Source organism: Bombyx mandarina, chromosome 21, assembly GCF_030267445.1.
Source record: "Bombyx mandarina strain Sakado chromosome 21, ASM3026744v2".
NCBI classification, from domain to species: Eukaryota; Metazoa; Arthropoda; class Insecta; order Lepidoptera; family Bombycidae; genus Bombyx; species Bombyx mandarina.
Genome location: NC_143227.1, coordinates 13,619,637 through 13,644,463, shown reverse-complemented (window position 1 = coordinate 13,644,463; position 24,827 = coordinate 13,619,637). Strand labels below are relative to the sequence as shown.

Genomic DNA, 24,827 nt, shown 5'->3' with positions numbered 1-24,827 from the left:
TATTTTTAGGGCAAAATTTATCTTTCTCTAGCGTTCTGTTAAGTGGCCGCTATAAGCAAACTTGCAGACGATTTCTGACGGAGTATACGAAAACATATCATAATATTTCATAAAAGCTTTCAGGCTTAAAATTTCATCGTATAGATTTAACTCTTTTTTTTATTGCCTTTGTAGGCAGACGAGCGTACGGCCCACCTGATGGTAAGTGGTTACCGTCGCCCATGGACTTCAGCAATGCCAGGAGCAGAGTTAAGCCGCTGCCTACTAAACTCAATAAAGTAATAAATTTACTAAATACGCTACGTATTGTTAGGCCGGTAAGAGTAACGCCATCTATCGCCGAACGAATATCGAAAGATCTACAACGCTCGAGAAGTACAACGCCATCCATTGTCAGATAGCGGAAACACACAATACTAGACTTTTGTGGAATATTCTCGACGATCCGAGGGATTTCGTCTCGACTATAAAAGCGTAATCGGAAGAAGCGAATTGAGAATTTTAAAGTGTTTGTGAAGTGTTTTAAGTGTTCTAAGCGCTAACACAGCTATAATTTATACTTCGGTGGAATTTTTATTTATCCCGAACCCTAGCGCGTAACAGTATCTTGAAGCCGTTACTAAAGCTCTAACCAAAAAGAAAAGAAAAAAACACCCCATTGCTTTGTCAAGCTGTACCGCACTGAAGTATGAAACCTATGGAAATGAAACGTCAACAAAAAACGCGTGCTACTGTGACGTCATCTTGCCGCTAAACATGGCGGTTTTAGTACTGCCCAGAAGATTTTAATGTCATTAGGTTTTATCGATAAACGTTCTTGGTTCATTTTATTTTAAATATTGTTGAGTATTAATTATTTGTAAAATTTATACTTTAATAGGAAGCAAGTATATTGTGCAAAGATGATGAGATTTAGATGTGTGAAATCTAAGACAAGTTCGTGCTGCAAATTTTCCAAGTAAACGATATGACGATTTTTAAAAGTTGCTACATTGAATTTATAAAGTTGTCGTTTGACAACTCAGTCACCGTAAAACATAAACATATGGCGTAGTACAATGCCGTCTGCCCATTTCTAGAATACTAAAGGAGACTGAAACGATTACATACATTTTTGGGCCCGAATGTAACGTGATGAAACTAATATGAATTAATAGATTCAGATTTATCAGTACCTTGCTGAAAATTATTAAAGTTTTCTCAATCTGAGAGCCGAGTTAATAAAGATTTAGTAAAAGTTAGGTTATGTTACAATCTCTTTAAAAGAGCTGAATAATTTAAGCTAATTTAAGCATAAGTAAATGTTTATTATATCCATTGGATAATCTTTTAAATTTCATATTATGAATGAATATCAATGATATATGGAATATGGAATTGCTATCCCACAATTCACACAGCAATCCATAATTTCAACAGTATCCAATGCAACAATTTCAAGTCAAAAGTGTGAGCGATCTTCGGTGTCCAGTGTAGAAGCAATTGTCGTACAAGGCTGGCAGAGTTGGAATCCGTAATAATAAAGCAGTGATCGTTGAACATATAAAAACAGCACGATAGATACACACACAAAATGCGTCGAAGATACAAAACGAGTAGAGCAGAAAAAACCAACAAGCGCCAAAAAATAATTGTATAATCTATGAACAAACGTCATGTCAGCTTACTGTCAAAGCTGTCATCAAAAATACAATCGATTTTAATCGATTTGAAATCGATAATCATATTACTTTGTTAAGTAATAATAGACTTTTTCTTCATTTATGTATATAATCGCAATTAAATCCGGCGTATACCGCACTTGTATACAACAAGTATAAATCGCTCATTTAATTACTTTGCATTAATTACAATGTTTTTCTTTTTATAATCCTGTTTTTTTTTTTTTTGTTTTTTCTCAAATATTTTCTTTTTTTAAAATAAATAGAAATATTCACAATAAAAGAAAAAACAAGTCTAAAAAAATAATAATAATAATGAAAAATGAAAAGGCCAGGAGCGAGCGCCTCATTCCCACGTAGTGCCATCTAGTAAATAATCCTTAACTTTATAATATGCCTTGTTGCACAAACGTTCCTTAACAGTTTTCTTATTTTCTTAATTCGAGCCGCCGGCAACGCAAGCCTATGTTTGTTCCTAGTGTTCACATTGTGCAAATCGCAGACTCTGGGGAACTCTTCAATGTTTTTACGCACGTACAATAAATTTTCAAAAATGTATTGGGACGCTAAAGTTAGAATTTTGATTTCCTTAAACTTGTCCCTCAAGGATTCCCTCGGGTGCATATTATAAATAGCACGAATAGCCCTTTTCTGCAGGATGAAAATCGTTTCGACATCGGCAGCATTGCCCCATAGCAAAATGCCATAGGACATAACACTATGAAAATAACTAAAATAAACCAGGCGTGCCGTATCTTCATTAATATCAATGAAGTAGGAAACCTATGGAAATGAAACGTCAACCAAAATTTCGTGCCACTGTGACGTCATCTGGCCACAAAACATGGCGGCTTTAGTGCTGTACAAAAGATTTCAATGTTATCAGGTTTTATCGATAAACGTTCTTGGCTCATTTTATTTTAAATATTGTTGAGTATTATTTATTTGTAGAATTTATACTTTAATGGGAAGTAAGTAGGTATATTGTTATGTGCAAATATGATATGATTTAGATGGGTGAAATCTAAGACAAGTTCGTCCTTCGAATTTGCCAAGTAAACGATATGATGATTTTTAAAAGTTGCTACACTGATTTTATAAAGTTGTCGTTTGTCGCAAAACATAAAGATATGGCGTAGTTCAAAGCCATCAGCCCATTTCTAGCATGCTAAATGTTATCGTATTTTGAGTACGTGTTTTTCTTAGACTATTACAATCTATTTTAATTGTTTTGCTGACTCTAAAGTCCGTAACATACTACCGCAGCGCACCCCAAGGAAGGTGCGCCGCACCATTTGAATCACTTTCGCTTGAGAGTGATTCAAATTTTAAACTTATCAAGGGACCGCGTGAAAAAAAAAACACCTACAGAACATTTATTCATTAATTACAAACGTCATTCCTTGTGACTTCCTCTCTAAAATCACTTAATTATTTAACAAATTTACAATACTTAGTGTTTTACTCACTGCGGAATAAAACTATTTTATTTAAATAGTTCCGAAGAGATTTTGTCGGTAGCCTTTTTCCCAAAATATCTAAACAGAATGTCTAAATATGTTTTGATGACATATTTTAAAGTGGTATTTATGATTAGTGTCATGATCAATAGATTCCGACCGAAAAATGGATTTTTCGGATGAGGGCTCCATAATGAATTTAAATACATATAGATAATAGTTTTAGGACATCGACTTTCTTGAGATCCTATAAAATACGTTTTAATTATTATTTTTGTATGTTTTAAGCATGATAAATTATGAAATTTTATATAATCAATCATATTAAATCGATATCATAGTCAATAAATAATGTACAACCCAAAACAGACGGCCGAACTGACGTGACAATGACATTTGGCGCGCTAAACATGGCGGATTTTTGGCCTCATTAGACGGAGACGGAGATATTTACGTATATTCATGTTTCATTTTATGTACGCACTGAAATACTGTTATATTGTTTTCCTGCGAGTTAAAGTGCTGAGTAAGAACGAGATAGATATATGTTTATGTATGTGCCTTCAAAATGGGTGCTATTTATATAAGCAATTGTACGTATAGAACAATATGTCGTGTCCCTACTATATAGGTCTATGATTAATATACATTCGTATTTTTTTTACCGCAAACGCTGCAGAACTAAGCCTACTCGCTAACTTGCATATGTGAGGACCCCACTGCAGCTTAGAATCAACTGTTATACCAAGAAAAACTGTCGAATCCACAAGCTCCAGTGTCTCTCCACTTACAGTAATATTAGTGTCAACTTGTCTAACATTAGGTGTGGTAAATTTTATACATTTTGTTTTTTTGTTATTTAATAACAGATTATTAACACTAAACCAATGTACCACGCGCGAGATAGCATCATTCACATTGTCATAATCTTCCAAATGTCGTTTAATTTTAAACAATAATGATGTATCATCAGCGAATAATACGACCTCGTGACGGGTTTCAATAAACTTAGGTAAATCATTGATATATACAAGAAATAGGAAGGGACCCAATATGGAACCCTGAGGAACACCTATATTAAGTAAGACACCGGAAGATCTCGTTCCTTTAACGTCTACCTTTTGGATTCTTCCGGATAAATAAGATTTAATAAGTTCTAATGAAACGCCCCTAATACCATAATGGTGTAATTTCCTCAATAATGTATTATGCTCAACACAATCAAAAGCTTTAGATAAGTCGCAGAAAACCCCAAGGGCATTATGCGACTCTTCCCAAGCCTGAAAAATATTTTTAATGAGATCTACACCTGCATCAATAGTTGCGAGACCTCTAGTGAATCCATATTGTTTGTTATGAAGCAGGTTATTGGAATTGAAGTGGTTCAAAAGTTGTTCCAGAATAATTTTTTCAAAAATTTTACTCAATGTAGGTAGTACTGAAATGGGCCTAAAGTTAGAGGGGTCAAAAGTACTACCAGATTTAAATAAAGGTATTATTTTACTATATTTCATTAGATCAGGAAACACACCACCATCAATACAGTCATTAAATATTGTAGCAAGGTAAGGTGCAATTATACCAATAATGGATTTTATAACATTAATTGAAATTCCCCATAAATCACCAGTTTTCTTAATATTAATGAGCTTGAAATTATCAATTATGTCCTTTATATCAATATTTGTGAACTTAAAGTTAACACTGCATTTATCAACATGATTTTGCAGTAATGATTCGGCGACGGTAGGAGATGAAATTAAATATTTTGTGGTAGAAGCTGGGATATCAGCAAAGTAGTGCTCAAAGGCACTGGCCACTTCTTGATGAGAAGTTATTATTCGATTATTGATTTTTAAAGTTAATTCAGCATTGCTGTTTCTGACATTCCCAGTCTCCCTATTAATGATATTCCAAGTCATTTTAATTTTGTCAGGTGCATTTTTTATAAGATTGCCTAAGTGCAATGACTTGGCCAATGTACAGACTTTTTTAAACAGCTTGGAATATTTAGAGACATACTCATGAAATGACTTATTATGATTATATGATTTTTCATGATAGAGATCGTATAATCTCTGCCTACTTTTATGAATTCCAACAGTCGCCCATTCATTGAATGATCTTTTATTATGTAAGATCAGAGTTTTAGAAGTAAAGATGGCACTAAATTCAGAATTAATAACATTAAATAAATCCATGTAATGAACATTAGGATCTTCACTATAACAAACATTCGGAATTTTTGCCAAAACTTTACCTCTAAGCTTCTCCAAACGTCTAATATTAATAGGAACAAACGGTAGCTCTCTTGTACTATTAACATCTGAAACAGATTTAATTTTAAAAGATAAGAATTGTCCACTGTGGTCTGAACTTAAATGATTAATAATGCATTTATGTAAAGGTTTTACATTTGTGAAAATATTATCTATACAGGTTGCCGATGTGCTAGTTATTCTTGTGGGCTCTGAAAATAGATTGCTAAGGTTATATGATTTTAACAATGTTCTGAGTCTAATAGTGGCATTTGTATTTTCTAATAAATTTATATTAAAATCACCACAAATAAAAACATGTTTATTAGAAACAGAAAGCTTTAATAAAACACGTTTCATTATATTTTCAAAAAAATCATATAACGAATTCGGGGGCCTGTACACACTTACAACAATGAATCGCTCAAGCTCTACACATGCCATTTCAATAATCCGTTCCACAGAGAGGCTCACAATGTCTCTACGTTCCTTACATTTAAAATCTTTATTAACAATGATCAGTGAGCCACCTCGTATAGCATTCTCTCTGCAGAAGGAACTTACAACCTGGTGATTTTTAAAATTACAATTTAATTCATATTTTTTAAGCCAATGTTCAGTAACACATAGAACATTGACTTTATTATAATCTAGGAACAAATCAATTTCAAGTTCTTTACCCATCAAACCTTGTAAGTTCTGATGCACCAGGTTGATCACAGTTGTTTTCAAAGAAATATTATTTGTTGATGGGCTGTGTCCAAATAAATCATATTTACTGCAAGAGGTAAACTCTGTTGTCTTAGTAATTAATTTAAAGTACTTGGAACGGATTCCAAATTAATAGATATAAACTCGCTACAGAATAAAACTATTTTATTTAAATACTTCCGAAGAGAGCTTTTGTCGGTAACCTTTCTCCCGAAATATCTAAACAGAATGTCTAAAATATGTTAATAAATTATATCCATAGATTGCGACCGAAAAATGGTGTCCGATTTTTCGAAGTAGTGCTCCATAATGAATTTAAATATATATAGATAATAGTTTTGGGGCATCGACTTTCTTGGGATCCTATAAAATATGTTTTAATTTTTATTTTTGTATGTTTTAAGCGGGGTAGCATGATAAAATAAGAAATTTTATATAAGCAATCATATTAAATCGATATCAAACTCAATAAATAATGTACAACCTAAGACAGACGGCTGAACTGACGTGACAATGACATTTGGTGCGCTAAACATGGCGGATTTTCGGCCTCATTAGGTATTTACGTATATTCATGTTTCATTTTATGTACGCACTGAAATACTGTTATATTGTTTTCCTGCGAGTTACAATGAGCTGAGTAAGAACGAGATAGATATATGTTTAAGTGTGTGCCTTCAAAATGGGTGCTATTTGTATAAGCAATTGTACGTATAGAACAGTATGTCGCGTCCCTACTTTAAAGTTCTATGTTGTACCTAAATTGATAAAATGTCATTATTTGTCATTCCAAGATATTACCAAATTAATGATAATGGTAAGTCGTTCGCTTATATACGCGTCAGAATCATGACTTGAGTGACATAATCTGCGGTGAGGTTTACCTGCGGTAAGCTGCATGCTAGTGCGCCGACCCAGGCACAATACAGCATCTGCCTACTTCTGCGTTTTGCTTCCGGTAGCCTCAGCGGATAAATAACAGCAAAGAATCTGAAAAAGAAAAAGAAAAACGATTTTTTATATACATCGGCGCGGTTCGAAGGGTGGGGTAGCCGTTGTAACTATACTGAGACCTTAGAACTTATATTTCGAGGTGGGTGGCGCATTTACGTTTTAGATGTGTATGGGCTCTATTAACCACTTAAAACCAGGTGGGCTGTGAGCTCGTCTATCCATCTAAGCAATAAAAAAAATGAGGTGAAATCTTTCATGGACATAATGTCCAATTTGTCAATGTTTTGTATTGGTGATCACTTTGTTGTTGCAACTAAATAAATTAATAAGTACTGATCAGGATTTCAGAGCACAGTTACAAAATTAACGCATTATCATCGGTGCTTGATGCGTAAGTAAATATTCAAGTAAAACGGACGTCTTAAAAGGAGTGGGAAAATGACGTTCAAACATTAGGTTACATGCAAACAAATATGTGTATTACATAAGCGAGATGAGGACTGTCGGCATGACCTGGAGTGATGTCAAGGGGCGCAAGACAGGGTCAAGTAGAGACAACTTGTGAGGGCCCTATGTACCAGCGGGGTACCCTAGGAATACAACAACAACAAACTAATAAAAGCGGGTTTAAAAAGAATTATTGTTCCGCGTAAAAACCTTAAAACCCAGCAAACAGTGACAAAAGAGCCCTGACAAAATCTGAAATAATATTAGTATGGAATGGAATATTGTACGGAAGTATTATTAATATGAGATAAATCCACAGTAAAGTGCGGTCTTAGCCTTTAGCGGATTTAGTCTGTGCATAATAATATTGTTATCAGATTATTCTAAGCTAAAACTTTAGTACCGTGTGGGGAAACGAAAGGGGCGTACGGAAGATGCCCCCGGGCTGAATATAAACACTCTACGAGGGCGGGATGATTAGTAACTAGCCTCTACTATTTATAAAGTTAAAATTAATAAAAAATATATGTCATTTTTTAATTCGTATCTCTGGCCACCTGTGTTCTAAATTTGATTTTGGTGGCGTGAAAATTTTATTGATTTTTTATCATTTGAAAATATATTTCGTCAACTGTTTTCAAAATGGATAAAATTGAACAAAGAGCGGTGATAAAGTTTCTTCATATAAAGGACATGAAGGGGAAAGATATCTATGACGAGTTAAAGAATGTTTTGGGTGAATTTGCTCCTTCTTATGTCACAGTAAAAAACTGGGTGGATGAGTTTAAACGCGGTCGTACATGTGTCCAAGATGAAGCCCGCCCCGGACGTCCAAAAAGCGTCACGACTCCGGAAATGGTCGTGAAAGAACATGATATAGTTTTAACAGATCGACGATTGAAGTTACCTGAAACAGCTGACACTACAGGTATTTCAAAGAACGGGTACATCATATCCTAAGTGAGGAATTAAATATGAAAAAGTGATCGGCCCGTTGGGTGCCGCGATTGCTTACGCACGGTCAAAACAGGATTCGAGTGCAAGCTCAAAAGAATGTTTGGACCGTTTCAGAGTAATAAAGCCGATTTTTATGTCGATTTGTAACAACAGATGAAATATGGGTTCGTTATTACACGCCAGAATCAAAAATTCAATCAAAACAGTGGACGCAATCGGGATTTCCGACTCCAAAAAAAGCCATGTCTGTAAAAGTAATGGCTTCCATCTTTTGGGATTCAGATGGGATCTTGATGATAGATTACCTTCCTAAAGGCCAAACGATTAGTGGAGAATACTACGCTAATCTTCTAGATAATTTTCATCAATGTATTCCGCAAAAAAGACCAGGATTGGCGAAAAAGAAAATCGTCTTCCACCAAGACAACACTAAGGTTCACACATGTGTTAAAGCTATGGCAAAAATCAACGAATTGAAGTATTATTTGCTGCCCCACCCACCTTATTCGCCTGATCTAGCGCCATCAGACTTTCACTTATTCCCTAAGCTCAAAACTTTTTTAGGCGGACTGAAATTGGCCACAAATGATGAAGTCATAGCCTCTGTAGAGGAGTATTTTGCAGGCCTCGAAAGATATAATTTTATGGAAGGCATTACTGCTTTAGAACGAAGATGGAATAAGTGCGTAGAGGTTCACGGAGATTATGTCGAAAAATAAAATTAATTTTATCACGGAAAGTTAAGTGTTTTATTGTTAGGCTAGTTACTTATCATCCCGCCCTTGTATAATTAGCTTATTTTAGTATAAGATTTTCCTTGACATACCAAACTAGCCTAACTCTATTATCAACCTTTATCCGATTATCATGTTCTAAAATTTGGCTCAAGAACGAGTACATTTCGTAGTGGAAGCAAAACAGACTTCTAATAAGGATTCTAATTTTCTTTTTGCCTTCTGAGTTTTTATCAAATTGCATTGTGTTGATACAGGAGTTCATTGGCATTACAAAGTAGATCGTCGTGAGAGAGTAGTAGTAGAGAGTAGAGTAGAGAAGTCGTCGTGGCCTAAAAGATAAGACGTCCGGTGCAATAGTGTTGAAGCGATGCACCGGTGTTCGAATCCCGCAGGCGGGTACCAATTTTTCTAATGAAATACTCAACAAATGTTCACGATTGACTTCCACGGTGAAGGAATAACATCGTGTAATAAAAGTGAAACCCGCAAAATTATAATTTGCGTAATTACTGGTGGTAGGACCTGTTGTGAGTCCGCGCGGGTAGGTACCACCGCCCTGCCTATTTCTGCCGTGAAGCAGTAATGCGTTTCGGTTTGAAGGGTGGGGCAGCCGTTGTAACTATACTGAGACCTTACAACTTATATCTCAAGGTGGGTGGCGCATTTTACGTTGTAGATGTCTATGGGCTCCAGTAACCACTTAAAATCAGGTGGGCTGTGAGCTCGTCCACCCATCTAAGCAATAAAAAAAAAAAAAAGATGCCGTTGTCGCCTTCTGCTAAAATGAACGCACCGGAATGGAGCCTAACGTCATCTGTCAGATTAGAAGCGTCCTCTGACTCCGCTATTCCCGCGCTTTCGGGAACAAACTGTTTCAACGTTAGGTACATTAAAGAACAATAGCAATTTTTTACCTGAATGTTTTAAAAGGCGTCTTAGATATAAACGAAACTTCATCATTTTATTTGCTCGTTTTTTATACGATGTTAGTTTTACGTGCCAAAGCCACGAAAAAATGTTAATTTAATAAGCTTTTAATTCGATTTTTGTGTACTTCCGGTTTAATATAATTGTAAAGAATGACATTAATACTATTGCCACAAAAAAGCAGTATTTTTTGATAAATATTTTCATAAAGTATTTAAAATGATAAATAATAACATTAATTAATTATCCTTTGTTACAATTAGTACATAATTAAATAACTAAATAACAGTCATGGCAGCACCGCAGATGACAATGATTTTAACAGCATAACAACTGACTATAGTCTACTCTAATCTTAAACCTATAACATACTTCAGTGACTAATAAATTAGCTTTGCAAGTCTTCATTTGTCGCAAATATGTGACTATGGCGTTCAAAAGGTTAAAAGTACCTATCTCTGACACACATGTTTACACATTTACAAAGAAGAAAGAACAAACTTTAGAATACTTATATGTACCTAGGTAGCTCTGCAATTGCTAAGCGTACCTACTCGAGTACTATTAGATGTGTATCCTTGGTTCATCCTTCTATGATAATGAAACTAATAATGTTATTTAAGCATATCGTTTACTTATTTTTTCGATTTGTTATAGTCCGCAAAAATCAGACACATATATTTTTTTAAGGGATTTTATGACCTGGTAACTGAGACCTTTAAGTCATGCCTTATTTTAATTTACATTCATATTTTTATGAAAAATGATATTATGGAGTGAAATGAAATGAAGATGATTAATTTGAGACATTAATCAACTGGGATGAAATTAAATGAGATGATACGGGATGAAGTATAATCTCAGTAAAATGGTGGTCATTTACTAAGATTTTTTCAGTGGACTTTTTGAAGGATCCCGAGAAGTTACGTCCAGCGGCTTTATTTCATTTTCCCACATTTGTGCACTTTTACAGATATTAAACAGTTAATAAACCACCATTATTACACATTTAAACCCGAATAAACACGAAATAGACAAAATAAAACAAATCACACAACTTCACTCCTCGCGTTCCCGCCAAAAAGTCTCAGAGACATCTATTATTGATAAATAACCTCAAATTATAAAGTAAACACGTTAATATATATTTTTTGTGACTAATTAATTATTTAATTAAGCTTAAGCTTAAGCTATGTTATCCTATCGTTTTAGCATTTTTTTTATTTCAAGACGCCTCAAATAAATATCAGGTAAAATGTTGTGTAGAAGCTGCCATTGTTCTCTGTGCATTCATTAATTTAGATGTTAAAACTTGAAGCAAAAACTTTGTACCCCCTTTTACGAAAAACAAAGGAGTATGAAAGTTCTAAGAACTTATAGAGAATATAGAGAAGGAGTGCAGGATATTAATGTTTTTTTTAATTATGCATAAAAATCTATTTAATCAATCATAATAAAAACATTACACAAACTACCATGTATTTGACACAACAATATAACTAGTCAGGTCATAAGTACTGTCACACAGTAAAAACTTTTCTTTGGAATGATGAGAATGCTGGCCACGAAAAAGTTTATTGAATTCGAATTTCGAATTGTTCATGAAAATAAAAATGTATACTTTTAGAATTTTACTGATTTTTAAATATGAAGTGTGGACGCTTAAAGAAGACCGTGTTGCAGTTATTGCGTTGCATCGTTGCGGTTTTTTTTTTTTTTTTTTTGGTCAGGAGGAAATCAAAGTGAAGCGTTTACATCTCAACATCTCTCCCATCACCCTCCCCCTCGGGACGCTCGTCGGCGCCACGACCACCAGCCCTCTCGGTCGGCAGGCTATCCGGAGCCCGCCTAGATGGCGCCGGTTAGAATGGGTTATCCTACGGAATACCCCGCTGGGTCAGAACCAGCGTGGGTCGAGGATAGCCGGCCTTCCATCACCCGGATGCTCTTGCGTAAAACGCGTGCAGAGCAGCTTGCACGTCGTCTTCTTAGGCCCCCTTCGCCGGTCCCCAGACCGACATGTGAAGGGGACCCGAAACCCTTAGAGGGCCAGGGCTTGGGCGAGATCCGCCTCCCTGGCCCCCGCCCGACGGCGGCGGGCTTGCGCGTCTCTCACGCGCCCCGCCGCCTCCTTCTGCGAGATGGTGCACTCGCAGAAGTCGAGCATCGCCTTCCACGACTCGTCGTCGCCGAGCATCGATGCCACAACACTCGGCAACGACAAGTCGTTTCCTATTTTTGCGACGAGGACACGGCGCCACCCCTCCCATGCGGGGCAGGCGACGAGCGTATGCTCTGCCGTCTCCAAGTCGCAACCACAATGGTGGCACTCTGCCGTCGGCTCGGCTGTGATCCGGTGCAGGAACTCACCGAAGCAACCATGCCCAGTGAGCACCTGCGTGAGCCGGAAAGTGAGGCGTCCTCTGTCACGATTCACCCAATCCACAAGGACCGGGCGAATCGCCTCGACGGTCCTACGACCAGCCGAAGGATCAGCCAGCCGTCTGGACCATGACTCCAGCACGGACCGCCGAGATTGGGCCCTCCGCGCTCTGACCACACTGGGGCTGGGACGCACCACGTCCCGAGCACGAAGGTCAGCCCGCCACTGATAGTCAGCGCCGAGCGCATCGTTGCGGTTACGCGCCAATTCAAATTTTTAACATACTGAAAAATTTGAATATAACCAAAAGATTCGTTTATCGTACCATCAAACGATACAATGAAGACTCTAGTGTAGATGACTGATCAAGAAGTGGTCGCCCTCAGTCTGTTAGGACTCCAGCAGTGATAAAAGCTGTGAAGGCGCGAATTTAAAGAAATCCCAGACGTAAGCAGAAACTGTTGGCCCTTCAGATGGGGTTAAGCAGAACCACGGTGAAAAGGGTGTTAAATGAAGACTTAGGGCTTCGGGCATATCGAAGAAAAACAGGACATCGTTTGAATCCTCGTCTAATGGACCTGAGACTGAAGAGATGCCGCGCTTTGTTGAAGCGGTACGCGGGAAAAAAATATCGGAAAATTCTTTTTTCGAATGAAAAAATTTTTACCGTAGAAGAGAGCTACAACAAACAAAATGATAAGGTGTACGCACACAGTAGTGAAGAAGCGAGCAGCCGTATTCCGCGTGTCCAACGAGGTCATTTTCCATCCTCGCTCAAGGTAAGGTTGGGAGTTTCTTATTGGGGCTTAACAGAGGTACATTTTTGTGAGAAAGGTGTAAAAACGAATGCAGTTGTGTATCAAAATATAGTCCTGACGAACCTTGTGGAACCTGTTTCTCATACCATGTTCAATAGCAGGCACTGAGTATTCCAACAAGATTCGGCGCCAGCTCATAGAGCGAAGAGCACACAAGACTGGCTGGCGGCGCGTGAAATCGACTTCATCCGGCCCGAAGACTGGCCCTCCTCCAGTCCAGATTTGAATCCGTTAGATTACAAGATGTGGCAACACTTGGAGGAAAAGGCGTGCTCAAAGCCTCATCCCAATTTGGAGTCACTCAAGACATCCTTGATTAAGACAGCCGCCGATATTGACATGGACCTCGTTCGTGCTGCGATAGACGACTGGCCGCGCAGATTGAAGGCCTGTATTCAAAATAACGGAGGTCATTTTGAATAAACTTTAGTGTCATAAGAATCTATGTTTTGTTAAGTTCATTTTGGTATATGAATGGTTACATAATGAATAAACTTGTTTCAATTATTTTACATTAAGCATGTGACAGAATTTATGACCTGACTAGGTATACATATTTTATAACATTATATATACTCTTTATTTATTGTTAAACTTTTATTTTTATTTAAAGTCTGTGGTCGAATTCAGAATTGATTAATATTGTTTGTTTTATTATTTGTCTATAGCATAGTCTTGGCGAAATCTGTGATTCATCATTCTCCCTTCTCCTAGTCACCTGGGGTCGTCGCATCATATTTTCTCCTTCCATACTCATCTATCATATACTATTTCTTCGCTCATTTCCCTCTTAAGCATATCGTCTTTGATCCTATCCATTTCTTCTTTGTCTACCTCTAATTTTTCTCTATAACCTTCCACATTCATAATTAACACTCTCTTACCAAGCTCATTGTCATTTCGTCTCATCACATGTCCATACCATTGCATCTCATTGGCGAAATTTGCGATTCATCATTCTCCTGCCCTTCTCCCAGTCACCTGGGGTCGTCGCATCATTTTTTCTACTTCCATACTCCTCCATCATATACTATTTCTTCACTCATTTCCCTCTTAAACATATCGTCTTTGACGCAATCTATGCATTTCTTCTTTGTCTACCTCTTTTTCTATAGCCTTCCACATTCATAGTTAACACTCTCTTACCAACCTCATTGTCATTTCGTCTCATCACATGTCCATACCATTACATCTCATTGGCGAAATTTGTGATTCATCATTCTCCTGCCCTTCTCCCAGTCACCTGGGGTCGTCGCATCATGTTTTCTTCTACCATACTCCTCTATCATATACTATTTCTTCGCTCGTTTCCGTCTTAAACATATCGTCTTTCACGCAATCTATCCATTTCTTCTTAAGTGTACCTCTTTCTCTATAGCCTTCCTCATTCATAGTTAACACTCTCTTACCAACCTCACTGTCATCACATGTCCATACCATTTCATCTCATTGGCAAAATCTGTGATTAAAGAAGTGTAAGTCTTTGACTATAGAACCTTAATAATGTTTAAACTAATAATTTAAATGAATTATGGTTGAATTTCGACCACTGGGCCATCACTGGTTAATTTAGATACTTGTACTGGCATCGTGTTCCAATAAAGGATTGATAGGGAGTCGCGGTGTTTGCCTATTACACCTTTACATCTTCAAACGTTAGTTGGAACTTTCGAGAGTTTGAGATGCGTCTACACCCTTGCTTTGCAATAGAATTATTTACAATAGTAGATTCCATTCGTGCGAGTGGTGTTTGGGTTTTCAGTTTCATAATGTTTCTGTGTTAGTATAGGTATTGTGTCTATGCAACTAAGTCTTAGACTACTTTTCTAAAAGTGGATAGAATTCACATTGTCAAGTTATCTCAAGTCGCTAGGAGGATCTCTCGGTAGTTATGGTTATTGGCTTTCCTCGGGTTGCTCAGGGTGGTGGGGCATTCATTTGGTGCCCTCGTCACGACAGTTCAACGTCTCTCTCCTCCCATAGCAAATGTTACATAATCAAAATATATTCCGATTTAAGGAAACTTTATATTATTTTTAAGAAACTTTCTGATTTATAGGAAAACGTTAAGTTCCTTTCTGAAAAGTTGTTCATGTGTAAACTTTCGTTCACGGTTCGAATGATATCGGAATATCACTGTTGTTGTATTATTACCCTGTTTTATAAAGCATTGAACATACAAAGGGGTCTGTGCCGTGGTGCTATCACGCGTTGCAGTTTCATAGGTAGATAGAGTAGCCTTTATTTCGTCGCAACAAAGTCTTGTTTTGTACGGACTTGCGATGAGTCCACACGGATTAGTGTTATAGCTAGCCTAGATTATTCTGGTCGCAAACTTCAGCTTCGGGGCTCAATTTTCACGCCGGTAGTCACAATGTGGTATCTAAGCTCTATAGTACTTCTGTTAAAACCTGAACTCGACTAACTATCTAGGCCATTAAAAAAACAAAGCTATTGTCTCGATGTTATTCTAAAAATTATCAAGAATGGTTTCTATTATTCTTTGATTTTACTTATAATTTTTTTATATGAAATCGTGTTCAATCGTATGAAAGGAGCTGATAACAGAAAAAAATATGTAATGAAAACACCGTGTAATATAATTGAAATTATATTTGATATGTTTCATGGGGAGCGTTCTGAGGAATTGTTTGAGATGATGCCATCATCTCGTATTTACCATCGCACCGCCCGCCACCGGAGAAGAGTTCATCCATACTACCTGGAGCCACTGCGGTCATCTATAGTGCGATTCCAGATATCTATAAGATATCTATAACGTAAATGCCACCACCCACCTTGAGATAAGAGTTCTAAGGTCTCAATATAGTTACGACGGCTGCCCCACCCTTCAAACCGAAACGCATTACTGCTTCACGGCAGAAATAAGCAGGGCGGTGGTACCTACTTGAGCGGACTTGCAAGACAACCTACCATCGGTAAATACATAGATTGGTTTAGTTTTGAAGTTTCTGCATTGAACAAAAAATCATTCAGTGTGGAAAAAAAAAAAGTGCCTGATACTATAGAGCGTGTATGAAAATCATACTGCTGTCTCGTTGAACGCATATTTTATTTAAACGCGAGAGTAACCATTTTTTTTTATTTTTTTTTCTTATGTGTGTGGACGAGCTCACAGCCCACCTGATGTTAAGTGGTTACTGGAGCCCATAGACATCTACAACGAAAATACGCCACCCATCTTGAGATATAAGTTCTAAGGGTCTCAGTATAGTTACAACGGCTGCCCCACCCTTCAAACCGAAACGCATTACTGCTTCACGGCAGAAATAGGCAGGGTGGTGGTACCTACCCGCGCGGACTCACAAGAGGTCCTACCACCAGTAATTACGCAAATTATAATTTTGCGGGTTTGGTTTTTATTACACGATGTTATTCCTTCACCGTGGAAGTCAATCGTGAACATTTGTTGAGTACGTATTTCATTAGAAAAATTAGTACCCGCCTGCGGGATTTGAACGCCGGTGCATCGCTACATACGAATGCACTGGACGTTTTATCCTTTAGGCCACAACGACTTCAAAACAGTTGTATTTAAAGCCTCATCTCGCGTTACGATACGAAACGACAGAGCCACAGTTCAAGGCAGTAGGTTGTTAAGAACTGTTTTATTCATAAAGATTTCATCCTTATATAATTAACATACATAAATAACAAACATTATATTATTTCTAGGTATTGAAAACTGGGAATATTATAAATAAACTATAATAAGTTGTAAATGTTTTCTTGTTACAAAGGACTATTGTATAATAAGTATTGTATAATAGGCTGATTATGTCTACATAACTCTTGTTACGAACTTTTTTCCACAGCTTACCGTTACAGTTTTTTTTAAAATTAAAATCAGATATTTCATTTTCATTTCCCGGTATTAGAGAGGCGCTTGCTCTGAGTTTATTGAGTCTGTGCTTATATACTTAGTCTGGCCATAAATACTGTTACAATTAAAAATAAACAAAATATTACATTTGAATTTGGAATCTGTCATTTTTATATGATTGCTCATTGAGTTTTCTCATTTTGGCGCCAATACATTGTACAATATTTTGCGATATTAAAATGGAGCGGGGTGATAAAGAGAACCGAATTGCTGTGATTGCATTACACAAAGTAGGTATCGAGCCAAATGCAATTTTTAAAACTCTCCATACGCTTGGTATTAGTAAAATTTTTGTGTACCGGGCTATTAATAGGTGCAATGAGACCTCCTCTGTTTGTGACAGAAAAAGATCTGGCCGTCCACGTAGTGTTCGTACGAAAAAGGTGGTCAAATCAGTAAGGGAAAGAATTCAAAGAAATCCTGTCCAAAAGCAAAAGATTTTATCTTGGGAGATGAAGATAGCACCTAGAACCATGTCACGTATTTTAAAAGATAACTTAGGACTTGCAGCCTATAAGAGACGTACTGATCATTTCTTAACTGATAATTTAAAAGAGAATAGGGTGGTAAAATCGAAACAACTACTGAAGCGGTACCCAAAGGGAGGTCATAGAAATTTTTTGTTTACGGATGAGAAATTCTTTACAATTGAGCAACATTTTAACAAACAAAATGACCGAATTTATGCTCAAAGCTCTAAGGAAGCTTCCCAATTAGTCGACAGAGTGCAACTTGGGCACTATCCGACTTCAGTGATGGTTTGGTGGTATTAGCTATGAAGGAGTGACTGAGCCATACTTTTGTGAAAAAGGTATCAAAACATCGGCACAAATGTATCAAGATACCATTCTTGAGAAGGTAGTGAAGCCCCTTAACAACACCATGTTCAATAATCAAGAATGGTCCTTCCAGCAAAGACTCGGCGCCAAGTCATAAAGCTCAGTCTACGCAGTCTTGGTTGGAAACGAACGTTTCGGACTTCATCAGAGCTGAAGACTGGCCGTCGTCTAGTCCCGATCTTAATCCGCTGGATTGTGATTTATGGTCAGTTTTAGAGAGTACTGCTTGCTCCAAGCGCCATGATAATTTGGAGTCCCTAAAACAATCCGTACTATTGGCAGTGAAAAATTTTCCCATGGAAAGAGTGCGTGCTTCTATTGATAACTGGCCTCAACGTTTAAAGGACTGTATTGCAGCCAATGGAGACCATTTCGAATAAGCTTTTTATACTTTAAATTGTTTTATAATTATGTATTAAACTAACACACTGTAAAAGTAATAAATGTTACTTGCAATAGATTTTTTTTCCTTTGTCTCAGTAATTATGGCAAGACTAGGTACATAATCCAACAGCTCTTTCTTCTGCTTAGACTTACCTGTCAATGGATATGCAAACGAGAACATTTGACGACAAGTAGAGACCGAAAGCTCGCAACACCAGCAGCAACTTGCAGAGGAAGTTCCCGCTCAACCACGCATTCGTGTATTTCCAACCGATCTGAAAAAGAAGACACCTTGAATATCATTTGTATTGTGCTCACGGTTTTTTTTTCCTATCTAAGCTGATAGCTTGAGAGGCTATGGCACCATAACCCTAACGTGTAGATGAGCTCTCGGGGCTCAAACCAGGAGGGTTTTTTTATTTGTTTTTTTATTGCTTAGATGGTTGGACGAGCTCACGGCCCATCTGGTGTTAAGTGGTTACTGGAGCCCATAGACATCCACAACGTAAATGCGCCACCCACCTTGAGATATAAGGATACAAGGAGGTCCTACCACCAGTAATTAGGCAAATTATAATTTTGCGGGTTTAATTTGAATGGGCGCAAATATCAGCGCAACGTACCACCATTGATCGACACGTTTGATTACGCAAATTCGGAAACTTTGTGTGTTTGTATTTCCCTCATCCACGAGCAGCGATCGTGGGTAGGTTTATTTAGACAAATAGGTTCTGCGTCTGGATTTAACCTCTGGCATAATTGTATCATGCTTTGAGCTATAGATGTTGGCTGCGGGAACAGAGTGTTAAATTGTAAAAATTAGTTTATTTTTATATAATAATAATAATAATAATAAATTTATTTACTACATAAACTATTAAATCATGACCTAGATAGAATATTATTTAGATATTTAACAAATTGAGAGATTACGCAGATGGCATAAACAATATAATATTAACCAATGATCCTCACATTAGGCACAGCCTGTATCGTGAGGACCAAAATACGATTTACTATGTAAAATGTACTAAAAAAAAAAAAAAAAAAAAAAATAGACATCACTGTTGATAACGTATTATTACCTAACTTTTTGGCAAATGTGCACATTTACCGGTAAAAGTGTATATTTCCCAAGAGTGTACATTTACCGTAACATATATAACTAGTCAGGTCATAAGTATTGTCACACAGTAAAAACATTTCTTTTAGAATGCTGGCCACAAAAAAGTTTATTGAATTCGAATTTCGAATTGTTCATGAAAATAAAAACGTATACTTTTAGAATTTTACTCATTTTTAAATATGGAGTGGACGCTTAAAGAAGACCGTGTTGCAGTTATTGCGTTGCATCGTTGCGGCTACGCGCCAATTCAAATTTTTAACATACTGAAAATTTTGAATATAACCAAAAGATTCGTTTATCGTACCATCAAACGATACAATGAAGACTCTAGTGTAGATGACAGGTCAAGAAGTGGTCGCCCTTGGTCTGTTAGGACTCCAGCAGTGATAAAAGCTGTGAAGGCGCGAATTCAAAGAAATCCCAAACGTAAGCAGAAACTGTTGGCCCTTCAGATGGGGTTAAGCAGAACCACGGTGAAAAGGGTGTTAAATGAAGACTTAGGGCTTCGGGCATATCGAAGAAAAACAGGACATCGTTTGAATGCTCGTCTAATGGACCTGAGACTGAAGAGATGCCGCGCTTTGTTGAAGCGGTACGCGGGAAAAAATATCGGGAAATTCTTTTTTCGGATGAAAAAATTTTTACCGTAGAAGAGAGCTACAACAAACAAAATGATAAAGTGTACGCACACAGTAGTGAAGAAGCGAGCAACCGTATTCCGCGCGTCCAACGAGGTCATTTTCCACCCTCGCTCATGGTATGGTTGGGAGTTTCTTATTGGGGCTTAACAGAGGTACATTTTTGTGAGAAAGGTGTAAAAGCGAATGCAGTTGTGTATCAAAATACAGTCCTGACGAACCTTGTGGAACCTGTTTCTCATACCATGTTCAATAACAGGCACTGGGTATTCCAACAAGATTCGGCGCCAGCTCATAGAGCGAAGAGCACACAAGACTGGCTGGCGGCGCGTGAAATCGACTTCATCCGGCACGAAGACTGGCCCTCCTCCAGTCCAGATTTGAATCCGTTAGATTACAAGATATGGCAACACTTGGAGGAAAAGGCGTGCTCAAAGCCTCATCCCAATTTGGAGTCACTCAAGACATCCTTGATTAAGGCAGCCGCCGATATTGACATGGACCTCGTTCGTGCTGCGATAGACGACTGGCCGCGCAGATTGAAGGCCTGTATTCAAAATCACGGAGGTCATTTTGAATAAACTTTAGTGTCATAAGAATCTATGTTTTGTTAAGTTCATTTTGGTATATGAATGGTTACATAATGAATAAACTTGTTTCAATTATTTTACATTAAACATGTGACAGAATTTATGACCTGACTAGGTATGTAAGTATAATTATACAATCGCAGTTAATTCTTTGAATTTACTTAAAATAATTTTTTAAATCATAAAACCTCCGAAACATATTATAAATATAGCCATGTAATTTTTTATTTTTTGTGTTTAATTATGATTTTTACCTTGAACTATTAGTCCGCGTTCGAAGATAAATCCAAATCCAATAAAAATAATTGATAAACAAAAAAATATGTACATCAACTCAGACAGTTTATTTATTTATTTTTTATTGCCCTTGTAGGCAGACGAGCATATGACCCACCTGATGATGAGTGGTTACCGTCTTCCATGGACTTCAGCAATGCCAGGGGCAGAGCCAAGCCGCTGCCTATCGCTTAATACTCTCCACAAGCCTCGTTTGAAGAAGGACATGTCATAGCGCTCGGGAAACACCGTGGAGGGGAGTTCATTCCAAAGCCGGATGGTACGTGGCAAAAAAGTTCTCTGGAAACGCACTGTGGATGACCGCAGTGGCTCCAGGTAGTATGGATGAACTCTACTCCGGTGGCGGACGGTGCGATGGTAAAAACGAGATGCCGGTATCATCTCGAACAATTCCTCAGAGCACTCTCCATGGAACATACGGTACAAAATACAGAGGGAACCGAAGTCCCTCCGCAGACCCAGAGGTTCCAAACGAGTTAGAAAGAAAATACGATAAATTTCAATTATTGTAGTATTTAACTTCTTTTAAGTATACAAAAATAAAATAAAACAACAAAGAGCAACAAACAATAAATAAAAAACAAAAATAAAACAACAATAAGTAAGCTCTCGTTCTAATACGTAATTGAATAAGTTTTATTAGCTTCGTAATTCTAAACGATTCGAATATTTTAAATCGCAATTCCCATTTTTAATTACCTGAACATTCATACCACAGAAATGCGGAGTCGAAGAGTGTTTGTATGCTCTTTTTTCACACAAAAAAGATTAAATCGAAATGAATTGATAGAATGAAACAGTCTATGACCGAAGACTGATATAATCCAGTTTCACTACATAGTATAAAACAAAGTCGCTTTGTCTGTCCCTATATCCCTATGTATACTTAAATCTTTAAAACTACGCAACGGATTTTGATGCGGCTTTTTTTAATAGATAGATAGATTGAAGAGGAAGGTTTATATGTACAATAACATCCATTAAATAGTGGAGAAATTAATAATAAATTACAGTTTCCGCAGCGAAGCGAGGGCGGGTCGCTAGTTTAATAATAAAAACAAAATGTTTTATTGATTTTAGAACTGCAAATTTAACTAGGGAGAAACCATGGAATATATACACGCGAGCAAAAGTTTGGAATCACTTACTTGAAATAGGTTCCGCGCGATCTTGCTTACTAAATAAATTTTTAATTATTATAAAAATCATTTTAAAGGTTTAACTGTCAACTTTAAATTGATACCAAATTCATTCAAATCGAGCCAGTAGTTAAAGAGCTATCCCGGATTAAGTGAAGGAGGTAGGAAAAAAAGGAAATATGGAAAAATAATGAATGAATAAAACAACAAAAATTAATAAATAAAATTTTTATTTAGCCTTAAAATTAAATGTCAGTATTTTGTGTTCCCTTCCCTTGCCCTAATAACTCCTCGAAGACGATTCTTCATAGACCTGATCAGCTTTTGAATTGATTCTTGTGGGATACCTTCCCACTTCTCAATCAACGCCGATTTCAGCTCATTCAGGCATGAAGGAGCAGAAGTTCTGGAACGACCCCTATTCTTCAGTTCATCCCACACGTGCTCAATAGGATTCAAGTCAGGGCTGAGTGCAGGCCAGTCCAATGTGGCGATATAGACTTCTTCGAAGTATTCAATTGTTCCACGGGCAGTGTGACAACGAGCGTTATCGTGCTTAAGGAGGAAGTCATCACCGGCATATCCCGCATAGGGAACGACATGTTCCAGCAGAATATTGGAAATGTACCGGTCCGAAGTTAGACCGCCTCCTCGTCCCCCGCCAGGCACGAAAACAAGCTCGGTTTTACCGTCGAAGGAAATGCCGGCCCACATCATACAAGAGCCACCCCCATAAGCCACTGTTTCAGCGAAACAGCACTGCGCAAATCGCTCCCCAGGCCGCCTGTAGACCCGACCTCTTCGGTCGCTACCGTGCAAACACATCCTGCTCTCGTCGGAGAACAGGATTTGCCTCCATTGCTCAACCTCTCAATTAAGATTGGTACGAGCAAATTGAAGGCGTGCTTATCGGTGAGCTACCGTGAGTTTCGGGCCTGTGACAGGCCTTTTTGGAGTCAGATTCGCTTGCTTGAGTCGTCGACGAACTGTCCACTTGCTGGCTGCTACCCTACGAACATCTTGGAGCTCCTGTTGGGACGTCAACACCAGGTTAATGCCGATTTCAGAGAGAGGTTAACACGATAAAACGGTCATTCCTCTCCGATGTGCCCCGGCGCCGTCCAGATCTTGGTCTCGAGATAAAGCTACCAGTCTCCTGAAAGCGCTTGCAAACTTTTGAAACACAGGACTGGCTTATTTGGAGCCGACGAGCGACAACCCGCTGGCTGAGCTCTTCTTGCAATAGGGCTATGATTTGTGCTACTTCTGTAGGTATTGTCCCAATTGTCGTACAAGGTAAAGGGTCAAAAGTAGCGGAGATATGTACCGGTCAACGTGTGAAAGTCGACTGATAAAGAAAATCCGATAACAGGTTCTTTTTTAGGGGTCAATAGGCCGCAACTCGCGACGTATCAAATAATTAAAACACGTATTTTTCGTTATTCCTTTACTTAATCCAAGATAGCTTCTTAAATACTGGCTTGATTTTAATGAATTTGATATCAGTTTAAAGTTAAGAGCTCAACCTTTAAAATGATCTCATTTTTATGATTATCAAAAAAATATTTAGTACACAAGATCGCGCGGAACCAATTTCAAGTAAGTGATTCCAAACTTTTGCTCGCGAATGTATATTGTATTAGTTACTTTACAAAATAATTTCTTACGATCATATCGATACGTTGAAATGTTTAAAAAATGAGACGAAAAAAAATAGCTTACTAAAATATGATTTCGGATAGAAAGTTACTCAAAACACAAAAATTCTGCGCAATTCATCTCACATAAAGAAAAAAAACACGTTTTAATTGGAAAATGAAGTGGCAGTGGGCGTTTGTGACCTGAAATACATCACAGCATTACCTAAAGGATTTGTACAGTGAATTCGACCAGGGGCGGGATGTACAAAAGCTCAGAATCGACTTAATACTGGATCATACGTACATTGTAATCCCGTAATCCCTTAAAACAACAGTATCCATTAGCAGGTACTTTAGTAGTATTATTAGTACAGTTTTACCTAGAGACGGGCACATTATGACCCCGTATAGGTAGGTATTACCATCCTGCATATTCCTGCCCTAGTATTAGCCAGAAACTTGTTGATCAGGGTAGGGTCGATGGTAAAATTTACTGGTGGAAGGACCTCTTGGAAATCCACACGGGTAGGTACCACCACCCTGCCTATTTCTGCTGTGAAGCAGTAATACGTTTCGGTTTGAAGGGTGGGGCTGCCGTTGTAACTATACTGAGACCTTAGAACTTATATCTCAAGGTGGGTGGCGCATTTACGTTGTAGATGTATATGGGCTCCAGTAACCACTTAATACCAGGTGGGCTGTGAGCTCGTCCACCCATTTAAGCAATAAATGAATAAAATAGTTCTCATGGACGATGCCCCATGTGCTGGACTGATCAAGTGAAAATTTTTACCAAAATCCGACTTGACGAGTGCGTGTGCCAAGCCTCAGCTTGAGAGCTTTGGAGAACAGCTGTCAAGGCTTATCATAAACAAGGATTCCATGACCACGATTGCTCTGCTAAGAGTAACCGACTATGATGATGATGAGCGATTCCTTCGTTATGTCTCAAGGTAG

At 37.7% G+C, this 24,827-nt stretch overlaps 1 protein-coding gene across 1 annotated transcript in view; it reads right to left on the bottom strand.

The window, feature by feature from the left end:
* The window catches only part of NGR-A29 (neuropeptide receptor A29), a 94,831-nt gene that overhangs the window by 50,161 nt on the left and 19,843 nt on the right, over positions 1-24,827 (bottom strand). The window contains exons 2-3 of the mRNA XM_089736587.1: positions 18,594-18,715; positions 6,975-7,080 (exon numbers count right to left, since the gene is read on the bottom strand). Of these exons, the coding sequence (XP_089592713.1) occupies positions 6,975-7,080; positions 18,594-18,715 (228 nt within the window). The remainder of the gene's footprint in view (positions 1-6,974; positions 7,081-18,593; positions 18,716-24,827) is intronic.